The sequence below is a fragment of the Sinocyclocheilus anshuiensis genome, unplaced genomic scaffold (genome assembly GCF_001515605.1).
Source record: "Sinocyclocheilus anshuiensis isolate Anshui unplaced genomic scaffold, SAMN03320099.WGS_v1.1 scaffold43, whole genome shotgun sequence".
In the NCBI taxonomy this organism is placed as follows: Eukaryota; Metazoa; Chordata; class Actinopteri; order Cypriniformes; family Cyprinidae; genus Sinocyclocheilus; species Sinocyclocheilus anshuiensis.
The window spans coordinates 2,009,789-2,025,377 of NW_015549580.1; the positions used below are offsets into that span (position 1 = coordinate 2,009,789).

Below are 15,589 nucleotides of genomic sequence, written 5' to 3' on the forward strand. Positions count from 1 at the left end.
AAAAAAACATGTTCTAAAGTATCAAAGGCTTTATAATAATCTAAGAAAAAGATGAAGCTGTCATTATAAATTATATCAGAATAATCTAAAATGTCTAATATTAATCTTATATTATTAGATATGTATCTATCTGGCATAAAGCCAGATTGTGTTTCATCAATAATAGAATGTAATACTCCTTTTAATCTTTTGGCCAGTACTAAAGCAATTATTTTATAATCATTGTTTAATAACGTTATTGGACGCCAATTATCTAATAAAGTAATATTTTTACTTGGCTTGGGAATTAAAGTGATCAACCCTTGACATAATGTAGGTGGAAGAAAATATTTATTTATGCTTTCCTTAAAGACGTCTTAACAAAAAAGGGGCTATGTTTTTACTGAACATATGATAGAATTCTGATGTTAGACCGTCTGTACCAGGGGATTTATTCATTTTTAAAGATTTAATTGCTTCCTCAATTTCTTTTAAAATAATGGGAGAATCGCAAATGGCTTGATCAATGCTACTTAATTGACTAATGGAAAATAACGTCTCAAAAAAATCATGAGCATGCTGTTTGTTAAATTTAGATGTGTACAAATCGTGATAGAATTTGGCACAGAAATTGGTAATGGTCTTTTGGTCTTCACAGAGAGATCCATCAATTATAAGCTTTCCAATCAGATTTTTTTTCATTTGTTGTTTTTCTAGTCTAAAAAAATAAGAAGAGTTTTGTTCACCTTCCTCAATCCATCTTTTCCATGATCTAACAAATGCTCCCTCAGCCTTTTGTTTATAAAACTCATCTAACGCATTTTGATGATGAGCAAGCTCAACTTTTTCAGCATCAGACAGAACCATTTTAGATAGAAGATTTGAGATTTTACATATTATAATACATATAATACTCTCTTCATTTTTTTTTCTTTTTAGTCAGTTTGCTACTAAAAGTACGCAAGTATTTACCAATTTCATACTTCGCCAATTCCCAATTACTACAAAAATTATTTCCCTTATTAGCTTTTCCCAATAATTAGTGATTATAAAATTAATTTTATCCTTTACTTCCTTGTACTTAAGCAATGAAATATTCAACTTCCAATATGAGGTAGTTCTTTGTAAATTAGCAGTATCTGAAAGAGGAATGCATATAGAGATGCATTTGTGATCAGAAAGCGGTGATGGAATAATATACATTATTTAAATCTCTAGAGATAAGCCACATATCGACACGAGATTGGTTTGAGAGAGAATTATTGTTCCACGTAAATATTTTTTGAGATGGATGAGTTTCTCTCCAACTGTCAAGTAAAGAAAATCGTTGCATAAACCTCTTTAAATACAAACTAGAATTATCAGGAGACTTTGGAGGCCATCTGTCTAAGACGTTATCCAAAGCCACGTTAAAATCCCCTCCGAAAACTAAAAAACTGTTTGGATACTTGGCTAGCAAATTTAACACATGTTGTTCCACTTGATCAATAAGATTTTCATTATCTTTCTGTTGATTAAACCCATAAATATTAACAATAATAACTGTTACATTCGAAATTTCCAGTACAAGACAAATATAACGTCCACCAGGATCACAATCAGAACATACAATCTTCCCATCAAAACGGTTTTTAAGAATACAAACACCAGCTGAGTTACTTGTTCCATGAGCCATCCATAAATCAACCCCCACTGAGATCTCCAGAAAACACAATCCTCCTTGGTTGAGTGGCATTCTTGCAGAAAATAAAAGTCAGATTTAAATTGTTTAAGAAACAAAAAAATTGCTTTCCTTTTTGTAATGTTTCTTAACCCTCTAGTGTTAAAAGAAATTATAGATAGAGACATAAAAGGAGAAAGAAAAGCCTACTATAAAAGTAGATTGAACTGGTCTCTGAAAATGTGTTAACTATACACGCAAAATGATGAGAACAGCAAACTCTATATTAGTACAAATGAAGTAGGGCAATTCAGAATTTAGACATCAACATCCATAGAACATGAGTAATCTTTTATCTTGTAATTTCAAATGTCTTATTTCTGTAGTGTAAATACAGCTAATATAATAATAGAACCATCAAAGTTATCGTCTTTGTTTTTCCCCCACAAGGAACGAGAGCTACAAGAACAAATTCCTGAGATTAGAATGCCTTCTAAGTCATAATAAAGGGGGGTGGAGAAGAAAAAAAAAAAAAAAAGGTATGCAAAAACAAATCTCAATAGTATTTATATTCTCATAATTATATCAACAATTATAACTTAGGATGGCAGTAATTATAGTATATTCCTTCAAAATACCAACTAAATTATTTTTTCTTTGTCTTTTAAGGGGAAGAAAAAAATAAATAAATAAAAAACTTAAAATAAAGCAACAATCTCGAAATTAAATAGACTCTCGTTAGCCCACTGTTTCAGTACATAGTGAAACAAGTTTCATGTATATCCAGGTCAGCTACATGAAATTTCAGGCTGGAGGGAATATTTCGATTCCTTCTACAAACGCCCTACCTCCAATAAAGTAAGCACGCTTGTTATTTTGTCTTGCTTTTTCCACTGCCGGCCATAATTTGTTCCTCCTCTCTTTATCTGCTGGAGATAAGTCCTCAGATATTTTCAGGCCATTTTCCCTGAGAAAAGTAGACTCCTTTGCTGCACGCCACACAGCATCGCGATTGAACCGGGAGGCAAATTGAACAATAATTCCTCTGGTTTTGTTCGGTTGCTTGCGACCAAGCCGGTGTACAATATCAATGGCGTTCGGAAGTTTGTCCTTGTCCTCTGGCAGGAGTCGCTGACACAACTGGATAACCTGTAGTCGAACATCTTCTCTCTCCTTCTCTGGGACTCCGTAAATTCTTAAATTCCACCGTCGCGAATAACTTTCCAGATGTGTTAGTCTTCTCTCTTGCTCAAAGGTAGTCTGCTCCATTTTGCCCATCTTGGACTCCACTGCTCCGTACTTGCTTTTCAGACCGTTAACTTCCTCGCTCATAAACTCGATAGCTTCCTTGACACTTGTGATTTGCTTGGTATTTTCATTTATTACCTCCTTCATGTTAGTAATCGCGCGTGTATTTTCTCCTATCATTTTCTCCAGGGAATCAGACCGAGTGTTTATTAATTGAGAAAGTGCTCCAAGTTGTGAGAGTACGTCAGCAATATCAGATCGCTCGGTCTTCCGTTGTTTGGCGGCAGGAGATTTGCATGGCGTGTCTAAAAGTGTAGGAAATTCCTCCTCGCACAACATGAATTCGTCAGAAATTGCCTCTAAGTCTGTCTTAACGTAATCATGCAGATTCTCTGTCGCAAGATTATTAGAGGCTTGCAGCGTTTCATGATTGCTTTTGATAGCAGGATTAGTATTAGCCTGCGAAGCGCTCTGTTTTTCTTTTTTCAGACTTGCCCATTGTGCCACTCTTTACTAGGACATTTGTCTACAAATTGCTATTAGAAGTAAAAAAAAAGTGATATAGTCTTATTCTGAAAGCACTAAAAGTCAATTTCACCATTTGAGTTTGCAGAGCACATCAACTCACATGTTGCTAGAGCGCCATCTTGAACCGCCCCCGAGGCGTTGCTGCTCGCGCGGGAGCTTCAGCACGCACTGACACGCACAGCGGTGCGACACTGCCGTGGAGCGACGCGGGACGCCTTTTCTCAATGTTGTCAGAGGTGTCTGGGCTCCCAAGTGCGACCCCTAGTGTCGGAACTTCGACACAACATCAAAGTGACCTGCTGAAAGGGATCATTTGTTTGAGCTTTGTGATCACAGGAATAAATTACATTTTAAATAAAAAAATATCTATATATTTTAAACTCTAATAATATTTCACAATATTACTGTTCTTGCTGTATTTTTGATCAAATTAATGCAAGCTTGGTGAGCATCAGATACTTCTTTAATCTCCTTTTTACATATAATGTCTTTTTCAGGATGTGACAGCAGTGTGCTACTACTGTAATAAATATAAATGTATTGTTGTACTGTAATTAGTATTACTCTTGTAATGTATCTTTATTGTCACATATGATCAGTTTCCACATACGATTATTGAACAAAGTAGTGCTATAGGCACTGTGTGTACAGTACATCAGTATTCCATTTCGAACACAACTTCTCTTCAGATACTTAATTTCTCTGCCTTTTAGAGACCTTTTAATGTAAGAGATAGGACTGTAAACAGTAAGTGAGAAGAAGTAGAAATGTCACAAGACAGATTTGAACTCAAATTGCCTGCATGAGCACGAGTATGTGCATGAGTATGTGTGTTAACCACTAGGCAATGACTCCAATTTAGAAAATCCTTTCTAAAAGGTATTTTACATGCAACTTAAAGCTACACAATATGAAAGTGTTTCTCCAGCCCTGCAGCTAAACACTGCAGTTAACACAAAGATGAGCGGAGTTTTAATCCACACCAGCACTTTGCCGAGAGGAGAGTGTGTTTACCTGCTCACCTCATAACTACGGGAACAAAGTAGCTCTTAGCCTTCTAGTGCTTGGTTTCTTCACAGATCCTGTGTTTTTCAGAGCAGCACATTGTTTTTATCAGAACGCTCTGATGCCACTCCACTCTTTATTTTTGTATTTTTTCCCCTCACTACCCCTCGTTTACTTCATCTCCTTTTTACTTCAGAGCCTGGTACTCTGCATAACAACAACAGGTTCTTACTTGAGGAAAACATGACTGTGAATGAGACGTGCTGCAGGGGATGGATGGAAGGAAAACAGGAAAGAACAGAGAGCGCCTGCTGAGGGAAATGGACGAACACGAGTGAAAGATATTTAAAGAAGGATATGTTGTTGCCAAAATTGGCGCATGTAAACATGTCATTTCTATTTAAGATCTCGTTCCCCTGAGTGACACGCAACTTGCTTGTTTGTAACAGAGTGAACAGGAGAGGAAGAGCTGCTTTTATAAGATATGATCGTTCCCCTGAAGGGCCTGTTTTACAGTAAAACTCTGTGTGTTTTTTTGTTTTTGCATCATCTATCAGGACCCCCACTATGGCAGGTGGTCTCTTCTCCATAGACAGAGATTATTTCCAGGAGATTGGCACATATGATGCAGGCATGGACATCTGGGGGGGAGAGAACCTGGAGATCTCCTTCAGGGTCAGTCTCAACACTGATATTATAATATTCAACCACAACTGCAGTCCTTTCCACAATTCCACTTGAGCATATATAGTGCATATAAAGTTACTGACGATTTGTTCATGCTCTGAGAACTAATATTTATCCTTGTTTATCAGATTTGGCAATGCGGGGGGACGCTTGAGATTGTCACATGTTCTCACGTCGGTCACGTGTTCCGTAAGGCGACGCCGTACACGTTCCCCGGTGGAACTGGGCAGATCATCAACAAAAACAACCGACGGCTGGCAGAGGTCTGGATGGATGAGTTCAAGAACTTCTTCTACATCATTTCACCTGGTCAGTCACATTTACATACTACAAATCTGCACCATAAACAGATACACAGTGAAGTTTGCAAATACAGAAACACAAACAGTACACACAATTTCAGTTTACATAGAGGAGTACATAACTCAAGTAGTGACATGGTTACTGTAAATACAATATATACACACAAACAATATAGACATACAACATATACATATATTTCTGTCAGGACCACTATCGTCAAAGATGATTGACAATTAGCATACAGTTTGGATTGGCGGTATGGTTCTGTTCTGGGCAATAACTCCCTGCGCACCATGCAGCCTAGCATGGATGAGAGCAGGGAGAGCAGCGATAACCCCCCCACCAGGGTAAACAGAACAGAACCAACATAAATGTATTGCAGATATTGTTAAAGTTCAATAATTTTATGTACACATTTTAGAATTAGTCTGATTCAAAGGAGAATCAGAAGGCTGAATCCCGACTGACAGAGGAGGAGTTGGGGATGGAGGGGGGTAATTAGCTATTGAGCAATGCGAAAACTGCTGATACTACTGCGGGACCTTATATATGAATACTTAGATAGGTGTCGTATTCCCATAGGTTGATGGGGATCAGCTGAGAGTCAGCTGATGCAAGCTTGGCTAACGTGACCTGCCAGAACTAACGCTACGCTAGATAAATATATCATTTACAGTATTTATTATATGATAAACAGTTTACATTATATATAATTATAATGTAATATAATACATAATATAACATTGACAATATATAATATGCAATCGATAATACAATATATAATGTACAGTGTAATCATACTTCATGCATAACACATACTTGTTTTAGGTTATGAATTGCATTTTGACTCATTTTGCCCAAACAACACATGCAATGAATGTTTGTGGAATCACGCATAGCTCAAGAATATAGTAGGACACAATAATGACAGTTTTTGAAATTACGTTTCATTTCCTTATCTTCTCCCAGTCATGTCTCTTTGCCTTTCTCTGTCTTGGTGTCTTTCTATCTCTGTGTCTGGCTCTTTAATGTGGTGTGTGTGCGTATTATCAGTGCTTGTGGGAACTCGAGCCGTATTGACTCCGAAGGAGATGTTGGATAATAGATATTAATGTCACTGTCAATAGTGTTCAGTGCAGCTCAGAGCTATCTGTGTGACTGTGTGCGTATTGTGTTATTCTTTCCCTCCTCTACACAAATGCCTTTGTGTACTCTCTCCTTATTGTTAGGGCTGGAAAGCAAGCGTTTGAACAAAACCCTGACCTTCAGTATCAAACTTCATCCTGTAACTTGTCCTTTAGCATTTGTGCTACAAACATGAATGATACCTCAAGTCATGACGCTTGTGGAGGAGAAGTGTTTTATTACATTTCTAAGCGATCAGACTTACAATGTTTTGTCTGGGGAACAATAAAACAGTTACACTGAAGTGCAGCTCTAAACCATATCCAGCACAGTACACAGTTGTTTTCTCTTTTGAAGAAAATAATCTTTACAAAATAGTGAACATTTCAATCTCACAATTTTACTATGTATTTTAGTGGATGAAAAATAACACTGATGAAGTTCAACATGAAACCAAATCTTCAAAGATTCGATAAATATTATGATGTATGTCTTTCACCCTGTTTTATTGTGTTATTTATATACTGTAATAGTATTTATACATCTGATTTATAATATTTTGAATTATGTTTTTACTTTGATATACTTTCAGTTTTCATTTTAATGTTAAAGGTTTAGTAAGTTTGAAATGTACTAGTTTTAGTTTTTTTTTATATTTCTATTTAGCTTTATTTTAGTAATGCTAGTATTTCAAATTAAACTTATTTAATAGTTAGCTGCCATGGCAACATTTCAAATTTTCATTTAAGTTCTTTGCTCCAAGTTCTCATGTAATATTTACAACTTAGTTTATTTCAGCTTTATTTCATTTAACAAAAGTGATTTTAAGAAGTTTGTTTTAGTTAATAACAATACTTTTTCCACTTTGTCTTTATTATCATTGACAAAATAAAAATAAAAACTTCATTAAAATACATAATTGGCAGTAATTTTGTTGACAAGATTAATAGTGCCACTTATCAACCACTCCAAACACCGTACAACCCACTTAGCGAAGCCTTAGCAACCTGGAGCACTGCATAGCACAGAACACCTTAGCATCTTAACCACTCATAGCACCCTAGAAAAACAAAATGTTAAAGTTTATTAACCATTTTGCATTCTCGTGTGTGTTTGTTTGTTTCAGGTGTGACGAAAGTGGATTATGGAGAGATCTCATCCAGAACATCCCTGAGACAGAGACTGCAGTGTAAGCCGTTCTCCTGGTACCTAGAAAATGTCTACCCAGACTCCCAGATACCACGCCACTACTACTCGCTGGGAGAGGTCTGTATCTCTCTCTATCTCTCTCACACACACACATGCGGATAGCCAAAAAGGGAAATCACTGCATAGTGTGATAAACACATTTCTGTGTGTGTGTGTGTGTGTGTGTGTGTGTGTGTTAAAGAAGCGCAGGTGTGAATTAGCGAGGGACACTCTTTTTCTCGGGGTTGACTGTCACAGGAATTGATTGTTTTTTGTTTTTTTTCGTTGCAGTCACTGTGTTCAGGAAATGAGGGACATTTATTCTCTCCTAGTCTGCTCGCCCTGTCATCGTCTTGTTTCCTGTTCCGTCTCTCACCCTTTCGTTCCATCTGTCCATCGCTGCCTCTCTTTTTCAGACATTCTTATGAATAAAACATGCGCGTCATCTCTGATGTCTGAAATTCGCTCAGTCTGTCTGTTCTTCTAACTGGTTAAGGCTCTATCTTCCTTGTGCTGTCTATGGTTCGTTCCCTTTTAGCTCATCTTTGTCACTCCTCGCCACTGATGGTGACATTGTAAGGTGTAAGGCAGGACACAGACAGAATAATACATGGAGCAAGTGACGTCACAATAATGTTCCATGTGTAGCCAGTAAAAAGTTTGGGGTTGAAGTTTTTGAAAGAAGTCTCTTATGTTCAACATGGCTGCATTTATTTCTTCAAAAATACAGTACAGTAAAAACACTAATATTGTAAAATATTATTACAAATATTTTTTAAATATAATTTATTCCTGTGGTGGCAAAGCTGAATTTTCAGCAGACATTACTCCAGGCTTCAGTGTCACATGATACTTCAGAAATTATTCTAATATTGCTATTTATTGTCAATGTTGAAAACAGGTATGCTGTGTAATATTTTTGTGGAAACCGTGATACTTTTTTCAGGATTCTTTGATCAATTGAATGTTCAAAAGAACAGGATTAATTTTCTAATGAATAAACATGCGTGTCATCTCTGATGTCTGAAACTCGCTCAGAACGGAGTCTGTCTGTTCTCCTGACTGGTTAAGGATCTATCTTCCTTGTGCTGTCTATGGTTCATTCACTTTAGCTCATCTTTGTCTCTCCTTGCCACTGATGGTGACATTGTAAGGTATAAGGTAGGACACAGACAGAATAATTCATGGAGGATAAGACATCACAACAATATTCCATGTGTAAACACTAAAAAGTTTGGGTTTTATTTAATCAAAAATACAGTACAGTAAAAACACGAATGTTCTAAAATATTATTACAATTTAAAAAATGTATTCTATTTGAATGTATTTTAAAATTACTCCAGTCTTCAGTGTCACATGATCCTTCAGAAATCATTCTAATATGCTGATTTGGTGCTCAAGAAACATTTATCAATGTTGAAAACAGGTGGGCTGTGTAATATTTTTGTGGAAACCGTGATGATTTTTTCAGGGTTCTTTGATCAATGGAATGTTCAAAAGAACAGGATTAATTTGAAATAGATTTTTTTGTAACAGTGTAAAAGACTACTGTCTCTTTTGATCAATGTAATGCATCCTTGCTAAATAAAAGTATTAATTTCTTTTAACAAAAAATCTTACTGACTTTTGAACAGTAGTGCATGAAAAGGTTGAAGAGCTAGGACAATAAGATAAAGCAGTAAGTAGTGAGCAGGCTGGGTAAAATCCCAAGATTGATCTTTCACTCCATGCCTATTTTTGTATCCGACCGAAAATGTATTAGAGCGGTGCTTCCTGTCATTGAATTTACTGAACTAACTCACTCAACTTCATAGTTTGGGCCCTCTTGTTTATTTTTTTATTTAATATTTTTGCAGAAGAGTTAACTGTGTGAATAAACATTAGCAGAGAGAGAATTATCAGCCAAATTGACATTATAAGTGAAAATAACCTACTGAATCATAATCAAATCAGATTGAATCAAAATCTGAATCTAAACCAATTGAGAGCTGTTGAATCTGAATTGCAGTCATTTTGAATCTAAATAATTGGGAAGTCTTTGGAAATACCCAACCCTATGAGGGGCCGTGCATTACAATTATTACAATGGAAAAAACTATTGGACTGTTTGCTTTGTAAAACATAACAGGCAAGTATTAAATCAGCATTTGTATGAAACACTGGCTACATATAATAGCAGTGAAGCTGTTAAATGTGTTTGTCATGGTTTAAGCCCTGCTGATCTGACGTTTGTGAAACTTAGTGTTTTGGATGAAAGCAGTGAGCTGTCTTTCCCTTCATCTGCTGTCTTTTATCAAGTACGCATTTACGTGTTTGTGTATGTATGTGTTTGTGTGTTTGATTGGCACAGTTGTCTCTCAGTTCGTCGATACTCCCCCCCACTATTAAAACAGCCAAGTATTAAATCAGCATTTGCATGAAACACTGGCTAAGTATAATAGCAGCGAAGCTGTTAAATGTGATGTGATTGTCATGGTTTAAGCCCCACTGATCTTGACGTTTGTGTAACTCAGTGTTTTGGATGAAAGCAGCGAGCTGTCTTTCCCTCCATCTGCTGTCTTTCATCAAGTATACATTTACGTGTGTGTTTGTGTGTTTGATTGGCACAGTTGTCTCTTAGTTCGTCGATACTCCCCCCTGGTGTGCGATAAGCTTTGGGTAATTAACCATGTTGGACACTCAGACAGAGATGTGACTGTGTTTATTCATGCAGGAGAGCTGTTTGAGTGTGTCTAATCTATTTGTGTGATCTGTCCGATTGCAGATCCGTAACGTGGAGACTAACCAGTGTCTGGATAACATGGCCAGGAAAGAAAATGAAAAAGTGGGCATTTTCAACTGCCACGGCATGGGCGGCAACCAGGTCAGCTCCTCGCATTCTTTCTCACTTTTAAAACACAAACTTGGTTGGAGTAATGTGTTGATGCTTGACATGCACGACACTGATGTATTGTGACCTTTTGTGCCTGTTCAGGTTTTCTCGTACACAGCCAATAAAGAGATCCGGACTGATGACCTCTGTTTGGATGTGTCCAAACTCAACGGTCCAGTTATGATGCTCAAGTGCCATCACTTGAAAGGCAACCAGCTCTGGGAATATGACCCTGTCGTGAGTGTATAAATGTGAAACAGATCACGAAATCTCATTTACAGTAATGTTCTTACTATTCTATGGGGCAAGGCATTACACCAGGATAAATGTTGAAATACACATTTTGAAAGTATAGCCACAATACGTAATCACCTTAAACATGAGACTAGAATTGCTTACTAACATTGTCTGTGTAAAGTTACATCCAAAGTTACATGCTCCTGGAGGGCTTTCTGCCAAGTAATCCTGAAGACCTTAATTAGCTGGTTCAGTTGCGTTTGATTAGGATTGGAGGTAATTTCTGCAGGATAGTGGTCCTCCAGGAGCAGGGTTGGCTACCCCTGGTAAAAAGCCTTGCTTGATGAGCATAAAGATACCTAAAAGGGTTGTTAAAAGGACTGATTTTGACAACTTTACTGTTGAGATACACATTTTTGTATTGATTGTACAGAAGAGTTAATTTTTGAAAGTTTACGCTTTTATTCTGTTCTTTAGTACCTTCCCCCTAGACTTCCACTGCAAGTCAAATATTGTAAATGTTTGTTTTTACAAACTGACAAGTGAAAATTGTTGCTTGTGGCAATTAAGAACATGCCCCAGATGTTGTTGATAGTGCTTAATTTGTTTTGAATGTTGTTTTATCCCGGACAAGCCCCCGATTCAATTCTGTCCAATCCTGCTGGAGGGTCACCTTCCTGCAGAGTTTAGCTCCAACCTGCCTAGATGTTTCCAGTAATCCTGAAAACCTTGATTAGCTGTTTAAGACTAAGTTTTCTATAATTAGAGTAGACCAGGGGTGTTCAATCCTGCCCCTGGAGGGTCAATTTCCTGTAGAGTTTAGCTCCAACCTGCCTGGAAGTTTCCAGTGATCCTGAAGACCTTGATTATCTGGTTCAAGTGTGTTTAATTCGGGACAGAGCTAAACTCTTGGATGGTGGCCCTTCAGGAGCGGGATTGGACACCCCTAGATTAAGAGCTAAACCCAGCATGAAGGTGGTCCTCAAGAAGATCTCAAGATGATGTCAAGTGGTATCAGGGTGAAGCATTACAATTATGAAAGAAAATTATGACTTAATGACTTCTTGGTGATGACAAAGGTGGTGCAACATGTAAAACAATGTGCCAAACCATCATTTTGCTCATGAATTGTTCCTTGACTATTCTCTTATGCATGCATGTATGCAGAGGCCCTTTTGACTCTTGATTTTCACCTCTAGGGTCTTGTTGGCCTCATATATGTCATATAACATCAAAGACAGCCAGTTAACCCTTTAAAGCTATCTGTCTGCAGGGTGCCCACTCATCCCTTTCTTGTAATGTACGTGCATAAACAAACACCCCGTGGCTTCCCTTATAAACACTTTTGAAGGGATGCTAGTTTAGTTACATTAAATCACTTCACTGTCAATCTTGAAAATACATCATTTTAGTTTACAACTTAAACGCACCTTCAGGCCTTGGGAGAGTGAATTAGCCAAGGGGTGGAAAGAGGAAGATTGCTTTTTGCAATTCTCTGCTGTTGGCTTAAAGAGATGCCTGTTACTCCAAAGTCTCCTCCTCCCCCTCACCCCCCTTCTCGCCCCAGATTCGAAGCCCCCACCATGTTGGCCTTGTGCCCGGAGAGACAGAAGGCTGCACAGAATAGAGAACTCGAGCAGAGCCTATCCACTCTCAGACAAAGGTTCTGTTTTTCTCGTGGGGAGAGAGAGAGACAGACAGAGTGGAAGGAAGGGAGATTCAGAGTGAGCGTGATCAGGAAGTCTCTTGCCAGCGAGAGCACCTCTCCTGCATGCATTACTATACATTACCTTTGCAAGCTCACCGACGTGTGCGTGTGGCCTCACACCTTACACTGTGTGTCTTCTAGGTTCTACTGCTATCCTAATTGTATCTATGCGGCTTAATGCTTCCCGCTAGACTGCAACTCTAGAGTACTCAGCTCACCCAAGGCCCATTACACACACTCACACACATGCTCCACTGTAAAGCAATCCCTGTGCATCGACAATTTGTCTTTGCCCTGGAGCGCACAGGTTGTCCAGTTGTGCATGTATAAGCGTGGAGTGGCATACTGCTTACTATCAGTAATATTATATTACACTATGAATACTGAGCACAGGAATACCTGGATGACCTACTATATTTGCCTGAATGTGCAGCAGTATAAATCTAGCTCACAGCATGGGATCCCACAGTGCAGTATGCTCAACTTGAACTTGCTTTTCTGTTGTGACAAATTAAGCAAAATATCAGGCATGATCTTTAACTCCCCCTTTACGTATTTGATTGTACTGCCAAACCATTGAGACATTTAAAGAACATTGATCTAAAAATGTAAAAGCATTTACAGGGCTCAGTGGTTAGTTTTGTGTTTGGCATTTTTACCTGCTCCAAAAACAAAAATATTTTTAACATTTGTATTTCTTTTTATCTGGCAGATTTTTATAAAAAATGTTTTTTTACATATTTCATAAAATGTTAGATTTTTTTAATGACATTTTGAAATTACATATATAATGTAGATATTTTTATGAAATTTAATTAATATTTCATAGAGAATGGTATGGAGAATGGATGGATGGGTGAATGAATTTGTAAATTTTTTGTATATGTTACATTATGTATATATATGTATGTATGTGTATATATATATATATATATATATATATAGATGGGTGAATTAATATATATATATCTGTCCCCAAAATTATTGTTAAGTAGGTACAAGCAAACAAACATTATTCGTATATCTATCATAATACAACTGTTTGTGTGTGTGTGTGCGCGCTTGAACCTACTTAACCATAATTTTGGGGACAGATTTGTACCCAAAGTGAGCTAAACCTGACAAAATCTCCAAAAACCTCCTTATGTTAATGCACTGTTTAATTTGTAAAAATGGCAAGTAAGTAAATAAATAAATACAATTTTAGAAATGTAAAAATATTTATTAATATATTTTTTTTATTTATTTTAGATTTATATTACCATTTTTTTGTGTTTTAAAGTATATATACATAATCAACATATGTAAATTTTTGTGACAACTGCTGGGTGATGATAATTGGAATTAAACATGCAGCATAGTGAGATCAGTGTTATATAGCAATATACTGTAGAGCAACAATTCCATTCTCAACAAGTGATTTTGCACTGATGTCTCACACATGTCTCTCTTCCTGCAGAAGCTGAGCCTGGTGCATGTGAACAGTAATCAGTGTTTGGATAAGTCGTCCGAAGATGACAGTCAGGTGCCCAGCGTCAGGGACTGCACCGGGAGCCGCTCGCAGCAGTGGCTACTCCGCAACGTCACACTGCCCGAGATATTCTGAGCTCGCACACAGACAGACAGATGGACAGACTCTCACACCATCACTGATGGAGAGAATGTGAGAGAAAGGACTGCTTTCCTCTCAATCCTGGCAGTCTGCCTTCAAATGATCTCAAAGAACAGAACCGCATATGTATATGAATCTTCCCATCACTCCACCTTGCAGAGGAAAAGAACGAATGATGGAGAGAAAGACTCATGGAGAAAGAAACTTGAGTTTGATGCCGTTATCCTCCTCGTTCGAGGAGCTGCGGGCATTTTGGTTATGTTTACGAGAACGCCTCCCTTTTAGAGTATCAGTGTGTGTTTGTGTGTGTGTGAGACAGGAATGTGTGAGTCACAGTGTTTTCCACAGGAGTTTCACCCTTTTTCTTAATTTAAGTATTTTTCAAGCCTTGTAGATATGAAGGGTATCTAGCACATGAAGGAGAGGCTGATGTGTGTGAGTGGATGTGTGTGCATGTGAGATTTCAAGTGTGTCACATATCAGGATGGATCTCTCCTGTCTGTGGACATTACAGTGGTTTGCTATCCGTTTGAAGCAGGGGCTCCCTCTACTGGCCACCGACACACACTGACCTGTCTGTCAATCTTCATCTCAGCCAGTGGACTGACTACCAATAATCAATCAATCCCCATATAGGTTTATAATTAATGAAAAGGATGACTGATCATCTAGGACGTTTTTCATATCATCAGTGCTCATGTAACTTTTTTAAACCAGTGGTTGATACTTTTTTTGGTTTCTGCATTTTTGAGTGCCACGTACAAGCAAGTCTGTCTCTTAAAGATATGATGGTAATTTCACCCTTAATTGTTGCCTTCCTTTGGGTTCCAGCTGACATGGTTTACCCATAAGCACATGGGTTGATCGGGAAGAGATGGATCATCTTCTGTCATATCATCCAACAGTACAAGGGTTCGGTCTCACTGTGTACATGCACGAGAAAGAACACTTTCGTCTGATATCTTTCTTTGTTTACGTTCACTTCAAAATTGTTACTGACTTTTGTGTAGAACTTCTTTAATTCATCAACACATTTGGCATCTGAAGGTAAAAGTAGGCTGCTCGCCACATTTCAGCAGATGTCTTTAAACAGTTTGATAGCCTAAAGAGATTGTCCTGCATTTCAGATTCATGCATTTAATTCTTCTGATTTTATTTTCAAATGATCTGAGATTTAATTTGAGCTGTGATGGTTGAAGATGAAAATGAAAGTGAACCCCTCTGTTTTGAGATTTGCCATGTGGAATCAGGAATCAGTTTTTTTTTTCTTGACCCTGTCTAAATACATAAATGATCTGTACTCTTTTGTGTCCTGGTCGTTAGTCCGATTTTTAACTGGATTTTCCAGTAGGCTTGATAGAAACTATGGATGCGTTTACACTTGGCATTAACATGCGATCACCGTGATCCGATCAAGCAGATCGGATCATCAGTCA

The 15,589-nt window shown here is 37.6% G+C and overlaps 2 protein-coding genes across 2 annotated transcripts in view; one reads left to right on the forward strand and one right to left on the reverse strand.

Annotated features, from left to right (window-relative positions):
* The window catches only part of LOC107657719 (polypeptide N-acetylgalactosaminyltransferase 1), a 57,864-nt gene extending 42,275 nt beyond the window's left edge, over window positions 1-15,589 (forward strand). Inside the window, exons 7-12 of the mRNA XM_016445939.1 lie at window positions 4,978-5,095; window positions 5,236-5,416; window positions 7,662-7,801; window positions 10,489-10,587; window positions 10,699-10,833; window positions 14,001-15,589. Of these exons, the coding sequence (XP_016301425.1) occupies window positions 4,978-5,095; window positions 5,236-5,416; window positions 7,662-7,801; window positions 10,489-10,587; window positions 10,699-10,833; window positions 14,001-14,147 (820 nt within the window). The 3' untranslated portion in view covers window positions 14,148-15,589. The remainder of the gene's footprint in view (window positions 1-4,977; window positions 5,096-5,235; window positions 5,417-7,661; window positions 7,802-10,488; window positions 10,588-10,698; window positions 10,834-14,000) is intronic.
* LOC107657720 (uncharacterized) lies at window positions 2,174-3,541 on the reverse strand. The gene has a single exon (XM_016445941.1). It carries the CDS (start codon window positions 3,224-3,226, stop codon window positions 2,444-2,446), a length of 783 nt encoding a protein of 260 aa, XP_016301427.1. The 5' UTR covers window positions 3,227-3,541; the 3' UTR covers window positions 2,174-2,443.